Source organism: Haliotis rufescens, unplaced genomic scaffold, assembly GCF_023055435.1.
Source record: "Haliotis rufescens isolate VD_foot unplaced genomic scaffold, xgHalRufe1.0.p SCAF_16, whole genome shotgun sequence".
Lineage (NCBI taxonomy): Eukaryota > Metazoa > Mollusca > Gastropoda > Lepetellida > Haliotidae > Haliotis > Haliotis rufescens.
Window position 1 is genome coordinate 10,086,677 of NW_025963846.1, and position 12,853 is coordinate 10,099,529.

General features: G+C 42.8%; 1 protein-coding gene across 1 annotated transcript; it reads right to left on the reverse strand.

Annotated features, from left to right (window-relative positions):
• Positions 1-5,353: 5,353 nt before the first annotated feature.
• On the reverse strand, positions 5,354-11,941 carry LOC125380957. Its single transcript, XM_048396741.1, has 5 exons — positions 11,867-11,941; positions 10,213-10,287; positions 8,316-8,932; positions 6,772-7,632; positions 5,354-6,573 (listed from the first exon to the last, which is right to left on the reverse strand). Exons 1-5 carry the CDS (start codon positions 11,939-11,941, stop codon positions 5,538-5,540), a joined length of 2,664 nt encoding a protein of 887 aa, XP_048252698.1. The 3' UTR covers positions 5,354-5,537.
• Between the last annotated feature and the right edge of the window lie 912 nt (positions 11,942-12,853).

The window sequence follows — 12,853 nt, forward strand, 5'->3', positions numbered from 1 at the left end:
TCCTTGGCCTGACCATTTGTATCTCGTCGACTAACAACATTTTAAAGTTTCTGAGGGGACATACCAAGAGCTTTTGAAGCTCGTTTCAAAAATTTATTAATTGCATCAACAGGCTTTGCTCTTTCTGCTTCACTTCTAAAGAAATCATACACATTCAACATCAACTTTTAACATTTGCTGAGTAGCGCATCTTGTCATTGAATGAACACGGTCACTGTGTAGCACGTGCAGACCGTGCTTGCGCTGTTCTTTCCACGGTTTGTCCCCCTGCGTGTCATGTACACATTTCTATACAAAATTACATGATAGTTTCTTAAAGAACTTCATCCGTCATGGGTCTTAAAATAAACAAAATTCAGATTTTGTTGGGTACAGGGTATTCATGGTCAAGTACCGTATTGATGTTTTATACACTTTTCTGGATTTCGAGTTATTTTGCAATTCATCGTTCTCATTTGGAGTCAAACGGACTGTTTTTGTAGTAGCGTAAAAGTCCATCTTTCTGTTCACGTATTATGTATGTTTTCAAATTGTACAAGTAATAATTCCTCACCAAATAGTTATAGAAATATACTGCAGTTACATGTAGTTATCACTCTTCAGGGACGCTTTACGTTGATGTATATTTATCAAACACTAAAACACTATATTTCAGATTGAAGCAATTTTCCAGATCGTCTCCCAGGGAAGGCTTCTAAAAGACGAATGTGAAGCAAGTGGTCACTGATAGGCTAGATACATTAACAAGGATCACATTTATATGAATATGAATAAAGCGACAAACCCCTTTCCAAATCCAATAGAAATCTCTGCATAAGGCAGAGTCGATTGTACAATTCCGACTTTATCATGAGCATGTGTTTATGAATCACTATCAAATAGTAGAGATACCAGGGACCACTTGCACAAAGCGATCTTAGCGTTTAGACGATCGTAACTCCCATACTTTAACATAGGCTTACAATAGTCGTAGCGCTAAGATCGCTTTGTGAAAGTGGGCCCTTGTGTTCGCGAAGAAAATCGAAAGCGCTGTTTCAATGACCCAACGTAGCTGAAACAGGTAGATACAATAATACTTCCAGAGACCAGAGGTTGTGTGAGACATGTAACATGCGCTACGTGGAGGGCGAATATAATTTCTTGTTAATTTGTAACGCATATGGTAACCTTCGCCAGCAGTATGTTCCAGAAATGTTTCATGTCCATCCCATCTTATCTAAGTTTAATACTCTAATGTCAAACCGAGAAAAATCTTTAATACGAAATACAGCCATTTTTGTACATCACACAATGAATCGCCGTTTGGCCATACTGTCTTCTGTCGACCATCAAAAATACTGAATACAGAATTAGACTTACCGTAGCGTTGTTATATTATTGATGGTACATGCAGACACGCTCATGAGAATTAGACGCTAGGTCCGTCATCTCAGTACACACTTGGCTAAACCCAATACTGTTTGCCAAAAGCATATTATTCCAATAAACAGGGGCAGTCGAGTAGCCTAGTGGCTAAAGCGTTCGCTCGTCACGCCGAAGACCCGGGTTCGATTCCCAACATGGGTACAATGTGTGAAGCCCATTTCTGGTGTCCCCCCGCCGTGATATTGCTGGAATATTGCTAAAAGGGGCGTAAAACCAAATTCACTCACTCCAATAATCAAAGAATCTTAGCTCTCACTTTAGATTGTTGAAGCGATCTGTTTCTAGGGGTCAACTTGAGTTTGTGTTATTCCATATCTGTTGGATATGTTAACTGGCAATATATAATATAGTCAAATGTGTCACACCTGTTTCCATGACTACGAGTACCTGATCTCCTTAACTTTGCTATCAAACATTTTGCCGATGCCTCATTTCTTGCTACACTTTCAGTTGATCCTCGAGGGTTTTACCCCCGGGAGTGCTACTCCATCCTGAACGATGAAGGCGACTGCCTGTTTCTGTCTGACCGCGTTGAGTATATTTGTTTAATATTTTAGGACGTACGGGGTCTTGAGCTCTAACTGCATGTGAGGTAGGGTGTAGTGAAATGGGGTTTAACTTCGCGTTCAAGTTTGTTACACTTGCGTATGGCATACATACACGTGTTTATGCACCGTCTGTTCGTACGAGTCCGGACTTATGCCGGTTAAATAGTGCTAGCCCACAGTTTAACTTGGACACCCCACTCAGACACTTTACAAGGACTCCGAGCCGACCCAGTTCACACAATTAGTGAACTCTGTTTTCATGAACCACTATATGACGCATGTGACAGGGAACTTTACATATTATGTTTGTTGTTTAACGCCGCCCTCAGCAATATCCTTGCCATATGACCGCTGTCTGTAAATAATCGAATCTGGACCAGACAATCCAGTGATTGACATCATGAGCATCGATCTACGCAATTGAGATACGATGACATGCACCAAGCAAGTCAGCGAGACTGACAAACCCGATCTCGTAAGTGACCTCAATTCCTTCATGAACCCAAGTCTGCCTCCCAGGCCCCAGAAAATGAATAATAAAATGAATCCAACTCAAAACTAGAATGAGTTGGCAAGTCTAGATTCCAGCTCGGAATTAACGCATTGTTCTGAGCTCCTTTTGGATTTTGTTCATATTTTGTAGATATATTGTTTTTTAATAAGTAGTCTATATGTGACACACGGGGTCACATGGAATATGTAGAAATTGACCGAGGGAAGGAAATACAATTCTCATTTCGGGAATATTGTTCCACAGGAACCAATACTCCTGGTATGAGGATTCCTCCAGAACAAGTGAGTGAATGAGTGAGCATGGTTTTACGCCGCACTTTTTAGCAATATTCCAGCAATTTCACGGCGGGGGACACCAGAAATGGGCATCACACATTGTACCCTTGTCGGGAATCGAATCCGGGTCTTCGGCGTGACGAGCGAACACTCTAACCACTAGGCTACCCGACTGCCCCTCCTCCAGAATAAACGTACTGTCCACTGCTGATCAGTTAAAGGGCAACGGTGATCTCATATTTGCTCTCTGTTGTGAGGGGGCGATGGGGTAGCTTAGTGGTTAAAGTGTTCGCTCGTCACGCCGAAAACCCGGGTTCAATTCCCCACATAGGTACGATCTGTGAAGCTCATATCTGACGTCCCCTGCCGCGATATTTCTGTAATGTTGCTAAAAAGCGGTGTTAAACAATACTCACTCAGTTGTGAAGTTTTCTCAAACCTCATTCATATGCCGCTACTATCTGACGTGTCTTCTAAATTGTTTAAAATAACAGATCAATTTACACATACCAAGGACACACTGACACTGATAATGTATGTTAACAGGTTTCATTTCTGCGTATATTGATTATGAAGCTTGATATATAATCGAATTGCTGATGAAACATACTCACTCACACAAATACTGACATCTTCATAAAGCCTTCTGTGTAACAGCTCGATTACAAAGTATACAAGAACATTATGATGCAGTGCATCAACAAACAGCCGCATGTTAGCATGAAGATCTGGGGTAAGATTGTTGTTGTTGGTTTGTTGTTTAACGCCGCACTCAGCAATGTTCCAGCTATATGACGGCGGTCTGTAAATAATCGAGTCTGGACCAGACAATCCAGTGATTGATATCATGAGCATCAAACCACGCAGTTGGGATCGATGACATGCATCGACCAAGTCAGCGAGCCTGACCACCCGATCCCGTTAGTCGCCTTTTAGGACAAGCATTAGTTGCTGGTAATCTGGGAATCTGGGGTAAGAATTGATCTTCAGCAACCCATTTACGACTAACGGGATCGGGTGGTCAGGCTAGCTGACGTGGCTGATGCGTGTTATCGTATCCTAATTGCGTAGATAGATACTCATGAGGTCTGTTACTGAATTGTCTGGTCCGTATATCAGGACTATTGCAAAGTGCAGCGTTTCACAAAAAACAATGACACAAACAAACATAAATATGATCACGAGGTCAACAATGTTTGGAACACCGCTCAAATATAACAGTACCTTCATTTTCGACAAAAGTGTATTTTTCAGTAGGTTAATAACACTCGTCCTTCATGTTAGATATCATCTTAATCGGCGGAAAATGAAGGTGACGTGAAGTGGGTAAATTTCCCCAATTAGTAACAGGCAATTCGTTCGATAGCTTGCCATTTGTGCAAATTCTCCTGAAGCAGTAAAGAAAATCTTGAGAGATATACTCTTAAAACAAAACCCACTCTCGTTTCGACATATGCCCAGTTCCAACAAAACTGTGAATATAAATTAATTGATCTTACAGAAAACTACTGAACGGCTTCCGAACACAAACTCTACTCTCATTTGCAATTTCTCAGAGAGAAACGCCACACCTTTTTCAGTTTTAAATTCCTGAATGGAAAAAGCTACAAGTTCATAAGTTGCGGTTGTGCATTTCAGGAAACTCTTCTTCAACAGTCAGGTGGGGAAGCCTAGTGGTGCTCGTCACAGAACCGGGTTAGTATATAATGGTAGGTTATAGTGTGTGGAATCCATTTCTTGTCTCCCGCCGTAGTGTTGATGGAATATTGCTGAAGGTGGCGTAAAACCATACTTACTCACTCACTCATGTCACTGAAGAGTACGTACCATATTCAGGAATGTTCTCCCAAGATGATGTAAAAAAAAACATGTATCGCTCTCATTATTGTAGCGAAATGACTTGTAGAAATAAAACTATGATTTATATTATGCTTATGTAGATGTGTAAAAAACATTTCAAGTAAACTAAAAGACAAAAACACACTTTAAACAAATTGGCAATGCGTGTATTTCTCATTCAATACATGTCAATATGGAACGTCAAAGCCAGAGGATAATTAGTCTCCATTATGTAGAGGGGAATGTCCGAGTAACTCTCCATTCCTTAAAAATAATGGAGCAGAGGCCCCGCAGGGGCCGAGGCCCATTGTTTTTAAGGAATGGAGAGTTACGAGGATATTCCCCTACTTAAAACTCATCCCTACTTTTACAAAATATTCTGTAGTTGAAAATATTTGAAAAATTCAAATGCTGCTTCAAGATAATGTACAGTTGACAAGCAACTCTCCATTCCTGAAAAATAATGGAGCGTTCAAACAATAGAATGACGTCACAGATGTTTTAACTGCCGATCCATTAGGCGTAAAGGGAAAAATAGCGGCGAAAGTTCTACACCTGACACCAGGGCCCACTTGCACAAAGCGATCTTAGCGCTAAGTTATTCGTAACTCTCATACTTTAACATAGGCTTACGATAGTCGTAGCGTTAAGAGTAAGCATAGGCTGTCCTCTCATAGTCCAAAATTATTATCGACAAAGAGAATAACATGTGGAATTTGTGAACAGTCTCGCCACTGTTGCTCACTCGAACATTCAACTTAACATACCAACAAAAGCAGACACAGCAGCATGTGTTGCGTCATAATATAGTCCCCTGAACGAAAGTAGTTCAAATATGGATTCAAATTGGTACCAATTTAATTTATGGCTAATTAGCCATGCACTGAAATGACACATGTAACATAAAAGAATCACCAATTCTTCTAAAGACTCTTCCTACACGGATCCATAATCTGCAAATTTAACACCTGTGAGATCCACAATGAGATCAATTTCCTTATGAGCAGTAATTTGTGTCTCGCTCTCTACTACCGGCACATTCGACGTGGACGCAGATCCATCACTTCCGGAAGGGGAGATAACTGTAGGTCTCGCCCTGTCTACATCTGCCACGGGAATAATGTCGTGCACGGGCCATGCCTGCCGGAAAGTGTTCTGTAGGTCGTCAAATTGCGTGGTGAACCGCAGATTCTTAACATCAATAATGGAGACGGTGGTTTTTTTTAGAAAGAAAAATTCTTTAAGTGCGAATGGTATCAAGCCGCAAGCAAAGGTAGCAAAGAATCGACCCTCTGGAGAGATGAAGCCGATATCGCCGTACGCCATAACGATTATGAGGAGACAGAACAAGAATAGAAATACTCGACTAAGTTCAAATATTGCTTTTATGACGGAATGTGAAATGTGCCCTGGCGCTCCACGACAGTCAATACCTGTCGCCTGATGGAAGAATTTCTTCGACAAATAGGGCGTGTCGTCCTTGTGAAGAAGCAATCCCAAACTCCTGGTATTCATACGTAAGTCGCCGCCTTTTAACAAGAAAGTAGGCCCTAAGAAGCAATGTTCGTCCTCTTGGGTACAGACTTCAAATACAATATTTTCCCGGTTCTGTGGGCTGTTCTTCGCGACATCCCGAGCTGCCTCCATCTTGTCAGCCATGATGAGCCCCAGGATGATGTTATGGTAGGACAGGTACTCGGAGCTCACGTGACCGAAAGTGTCCCGGATGTAGAAGACAGGAAGAATCACGACAGGCAGGATCCGCATCGTGAGTTGAATGTTGACGAGCATGTCTATTATGACCACACTGGCTGCATGCAACAAGAAGTTGAAACCAATTGCAAGCACCACGAACACAGCAAATATTGTAACAATGAAGGCTACTTCAAATGTCCGTCCACCTACCTCTTCCTGACCCTTACGCTCTCGCTGACATGTTCCTAATAGGATCCTCAGGACGCGGTGGGCGATTCTGAACACCGGTGACGTCACAATGAAGTACAAAAAAATTGTTGCCGGGGATATAATAAAACATACCAACCACAGTGGGAGGACAATAATCCCTAACTTCTGAAGCGGGCGAACAGAGTTCTTAACTAACGATTGCAACATTTTCGTTCTGTAAGTTAAAGAAAATCGTTCATTGTTGATGCACAGTAATTGCCCATACAGTCTGGCCAGGTTTCTGTCAAATATTCCGTCAACAACGACGATTACGACGTGTAGGACATAAACGGCGCTTAACACAGTGGCGATGGCAGTACCAGTAGTGCTGTTGGTATGGTCGTCAATATGGCCAGCCTCGTCCATTATGTTGACTTCCTCGGGGTGATGAAGGTGGGGCGTGCAGAGGTAATACAACCTTGGGACAGCCGGTAAAGCAAGGACCGCGAAGATGGTGATAGTCCGGACTGCCCTTAGAACATCCTGCCACTCTGGGCATGCGCGGCAACTACACTGACCACAAATCCTGCTCGTGCAGCAATCTTCAAAAGGGTCACTGTGGCGTAATTTAAACTTGATCAAACAATCAAACAGTGTGCGAAAGACCCCAAATGGCGGTTCATTTTCAGCTATAAAGCGATCAAAGCCTGCTTGGAAATCGATTCTCTTAATTTGAAACGTGTACACGACGTCTCTCGGTATTTCAGATATAAGCGTACGAAATGTATCCATCGCCTGACATTTCTTGTATGGAACTAATAAAGTTCTCGGCGTCAAATTTTTAAACTCAGGGTTTCGCGTTGTCATAATATTTATGAATTTCGAAGTTCCAGGAATATATGTAAACACGTCAACATTTAAGCTTTTAGGTATCAATAATGGAAAGTATAGAGTGAGAATAATAGAAAGAGTAGTTATTGCAAACTGGAAAATTAATATCCAAATGTCGTGTGCAACTAGATAGCAGGTTACGTGGTCAACAGACGACACTCGGCAGCATCTGAAGACGTGTTTCTCCCGGCCATTGTCGTCAGTGATTCTCATAGAACATACACTCGCTTCGGACACAGTCTTCTGGGTGGCGTTGCTGGTTGGGAACAGGTTGTTGAAAATATAGAGTTTAATTAACGTTTCAATCTCCTCGCTCGTCATTGTGTTCAAACAATCTGAAGGTTCGGTAGTGACGTTCACCTCCTGCAACCTCTGGCCAACATGTACTAAAGTTTTGAACATTCCGTGATAATAGTGAAACAAGAGGAGATATTTCTCTGTTGATGGGCCACTGCATTTATACAATCTGGTGGGTGTGTACCAATTGCGTCCAGCTACCCGACTCCAGAAGTCCTGGGTGTACCCGTTAAATTTAAGATTATATTCGATGACATAGACGCGGTCACCATGTTCCTCCAGGATTGCCGAGTCCGCCGATGACACAACACACCCAGCACACAAGCACTGACAAGACAGAACACATACTAGACACACGATGCCAAACACCAGACTGTTTCCTTCCATAGCTGGTTGCTCTATAACGTCGACAGATCGACTGCCGTTACAGTCCCCTGGTAGCCTTAGGGACCAAGGTAGTAAGGCCTCCACGTCTGTATGTTTGTTTCACGACCTCTTCTCGGACTGATAGCCATGAGTACACTTGTTCGTTTCTAGAGCCGAAGTCATGAAAGTGTAGTCGTTTAGTCACGGACATGCCATCAGAAGCAAACGTGTCTTCAGTCGATGTGACGGAACTTGTCATCTGTCCATGTGACTGACTTGTCATCAGAAACACCACTGTCATCAGAAACAACATTGTCATCAGTCCATGTGACGGACTTGTCATCAGAAACAACTGTGTCTTCAGTCCACATGACGGACTTGTCATCAGAAACACCATTGTCATCAGAAACAACATTGTCATCAGTCCACGTGACGGACTTGTCATCAGAAACAACATTGTCATCAATCCATGTGACGAATTTGTCATCAGAAACACCATTGTCATCAGAAACAACATTGCCATCAGTCCACATGAAGGACTTGTCATCAGAAACAACATTGTCATCAGTCCACATTACTGACTTGTCATCAGAAACACCACTGTCATCAGAAACAACATTGTCATCAGTCCATGTGCCGGACTTGTCATCAGAAACACCATTGTCATCAGTCCACATGACGGACTTGTCATCAGAAATAACATTGTCATCAATCCATGTGACGGACTTGTCATCAGAAACAACATTGTCATCAATCCATGTGACGGACTTGTCATCAGAAACAACCGTGTCTTCAGTCCACATGACAGACTTGTCATCAGAAACAACATTGTCATCAGTCCACATGACTGACTGGTCATCAGAAACAACTGTGTCTTCAGTCCATGTGACGGACTTGCCATCAGAAAAAACTGTGTCATCAGTCCACATGACAGACTTGTCATCAGAAACAACTGTGTCTTCAGTCCATTGAAGGACTTGTCATCAAAAACAACTGTGTCTTCAGTCCATTGAAGGACTTGTCATCAGAAACAACTGTGTCTTCAGTCCATTGAAGGACTTGTCATCAAAAACAACTGTGTCTTCAGTCCATTGAAGGACTTGTCATCAGAAACAACTGTGTCTTCAGTCCATATGACAAACTTGTCATCAAAAACAACTGTGTCTTCAGTCCATTGAAGGACTTGCCATCAGAAGAAACTGTGTCATCAGTCCACATGACAGACTTGTCGTCAGAAACAACTGTGTCTTCAGTCCATTGAAGGACTTGTCATAAAAAACAACTGTGTCTTCAGTCCATTGAAGGACTTGTCATCAGAAACAACCTTGTCATCAGTCCACATGAAGGACTTGTCATCAGAAACAACTGTGTCGTCAGTCCACATGACAGACTCGTCATCAGAAACAACTGTGTCTTCAGTCCATATGACAAACTTGTCATCAGAAACAACTGTGTCTTCAGTCCATTGAAGGACTTGCCATCAGAAACAACTGTGTCATCAGTCCACATGAAGGACTTGTCATCAGAAACAACTGTGTCTTCAGTCCACATGACAAACTTGTCATCAAAAACAAATGTGTCTTCAGTCCATTGAAATACTTGTCATCAGAAACATCTGTGTCTTCAGTCCATTGAAGGACTTGTCATCAGAAACAACTGTGTCATCAGTCCACATGACGGACTTGTCATCAGAAACAACTGTGTCTTCAGTCCATTGAAGGACTTGTCATCAGAAACAACTGTGTCTTCAGTCCATTGAAGGACTTGTCATCAGAAACAACCGTGTCATCAGTCCACATGACGGACTTGCCATCAGAAACAACCGTGTCATCAGTCCATGTGAAGGACTTGTCATCAGAAACAACTGTGTCTTCAGTCCATTGAAGGACTTGTAATCAGAAACAACTGTATCTTCAGTCCATTGAAGGACTTATCATCAGAAACAACCGTGTCATCAGTCCATCTGAAGGACTTGTCATCAGAAACAACTGTGTCATCAGTCCACATGACGGACTTGTCATCAGAAACAACTGTGTCATCAGTCCAAATGACGGACTTGTCATCAGAAACAACCGTGTCATCAGTCCATGTGACAGACTTTCCTTCAGAAAAAAATATGACATCATTATGGAAGCATAAAGCTGATTAATGACATGGCCTAAGATAAAGTGGCGTATATTGGCTTTTTAATGAATGGGCCTATAAACAAAACAGCCATAAACATGTAACTAAATCCATGTGCTTCAAACTGTATTGCACCATGTGTTCATTCAGAGCATCATTTTACAAAAGATTGCGGAAAGCTTTACCTATACACCATATACAAGCAGGCATGTGGGTTGGGGTATAATGCAACTTTCAAAAAATAATTCATAGGCCAAACTGTAGTCGTTTACAGATTTGATCAAAGCAAATACCTACGAGTACTTGTGAATCGAAAGTTGGCAAGCCATGGGCAAGAATTGGAGCAAAGTGGTGCCAAGATCTGTCCACCCATGCACCCAATACAATTATGTGTCAACACTGGGCCGGGCATGTAATCAATATATGTGTTGATACTGGACCACCCATGCCATCAATATGTGTTGACACTGGGCACCCATTCAATCAATATATGTGTTGACACTGGGCACCCATGTCATCAACATATATGTCATCATTGGTACCCATGCAATCAAAATATATACACATGGAAATTAATCAAGCAACACCTAATTCATAGACCTATAATTCTGTGAATTAAGAAAACAGCATTTTACTGATTGATCATTGTGACATGTTGCATCTTGCTCTTCAGCCTGACTTTTTTGGAGACATGAAATGCACGTGCAACGACGCGCAATGCACGGGCAATGTCAAACCGACAACATTGTTGAAATCAAGTTTGGAATCATGACATGTCGCACTCTCTCCTTTCAATTTGTATTGCGTATTCAGTACCCAAATTGTCATGGCACGTCGTAAATTGTCAGAGGCTACAAGGTGGCAAATTACTGGCATGATAAATGCAGGAATGTCCCTCAGACAAATTGGATGTCAACTTGGGCACAACCCTTCCATCATTTCAAGACTCGTGAACAAACACAGGGCTACCAATAATGTGAAAGATCGTCCAAGACCTTGCAGGCCCTGTAAGACAAGAAGATAGGATAGAGCATTGTTCAGACTTGTTAGGTGCCGTCTATTGGACTGAAGCAAATCTTTAAAGCAACAGTGGCTACCAGGGAGAGCCCTTTCCTTCAGGACACTCAGAAATCGCCTGAAAGCAGCAGGATACAGTGTCAGAAGACCAACCAAACGTATTAAACTGTCTCCTACTCACAATACCCGTGAAGATTCCGGGGTAGATCAGATCTTCAGCAACCCATGCTTGCCGTAAAAGATGACTATGCTTGTCGTAAAAGGCGACTAACGGGATCGGGTGGTCAGGCTCGCTGACTTGGTTGATGCTTGTCATCGATCCCAATTGCGTGGATCGATGCTCATGATATTAATCACTGGATTGTCTGGTCCAGACTCCATTATTTACAGACCGCCGTCATATAGCTGGAATATTGCTGAGTGCGGCATAAAACAACAAACCAACCAACCAACCAACCAACCTACTCACGAATTAGCCCGACTTGGCTGGTTTAAGCAGTATGTTCGCTGGAACAGTCCATCATGGCGGAGGTTTAACTTTTCAGATGAGAGTCAGTTCTTTTTTGCATATGGTGGATGGACAAATGGACACAGCTATGGTTCCCCGCAATATCCAGGAGACGGTTCCCTATGGAGGAGGGTCAGTCATGGTATGGTGATGCATTTCCTTGGGTTGCAGGATGGACCTCATCACCATTCGTGGTAACCTCAATGGGCCTCGTTATCAACAGGAGATCCTTGGGAGATCTGTTGTCCCCCATTTTGATTATCATCCTATTGCCACATGGCCCATCTTCATGAATGACAATGCCAGGCCTCACAGAGCATGTGCTGTCACTCAGATCTTGCAACAGAATGCCGCTGAGACCATTCCATGGCCAGCCATAAGTTCAATCCAATTGAGCTTCTGAGGGACATTTTAGGCCGTCGTGTTCGACAAAGAGACCCTACTGTCCATACGCTCAATGGATTGACAGCTGCTTTGCATGAGAAATGGGACAGGATTCCTCAGAATCAAATCAAAAGATTGATCCAAAGAATGAGGAGGCATCTTGGAGCAGTTGTTCGGGTTCTGGGAGGTTACACAGGATACTGATGGAAAGTCAATATTTGGACTTGCAGGACATTGTTGTTGACACTGGGCCACACATGCCATCAATATGTGTTGACACTGGGCCACACATGCCATCAATGTGTTGACACTGGGCCATGCATGCCATCAATATATGTTGACACTGGGCCACACATGCAATCAATGTGTTGACACTGGGCCACACATGCCATCAATATGTTGACACTGGGCCACACATGCCATCAATATGTGTTGACACTGGGCCACGCATGCCATCAATATATGTTGACACTTGGCCACGCATGCTATCAATATGTGTTGACACTGGGCCACACATGCCATCAATATGTTGACACTGGGCCACACATGCAATCAATATATGTTGACACTGGGCCATGCATGCCATCAATATATGTTGACACTGGGCCACGCATGCCATCAATATATGTTGACACTGGGCCACACATGCCATCAATATGTGTAGACAAGGGGCCACACATGCCATTAATATGTTGACACTGGGCCACACATGCCATCAATATGTGTTGACACTGGGCCACACATGCCATCAATATATGTTGACACTGGGCCACGCATGCCA

Bases quoted from the DNA above. Each gene is read 5' to 3' on its own strand.
- LOC125380957 (XM_048396741.1), bottom strand. From the start codon at position 11,941: ATGGGGGACAACAGATCTCCCAAGGATCTCCTGTTGATAACGAGGCCC. The intron at 8,933-10,212 runs GCCACTTTATCT...TCTGATGGCAAG, and splicing joins TCATTAAAAAGCCAATATAC to TCCGTCACATGGACTGAAGA. The intron at 6,574-6,771 runs GTATGGGCAATT...ACCGGTGTTCAG, and splicing joins GACAGAAACCTGGCCAGACT to AATCGCCCACCGCGTCCTGA.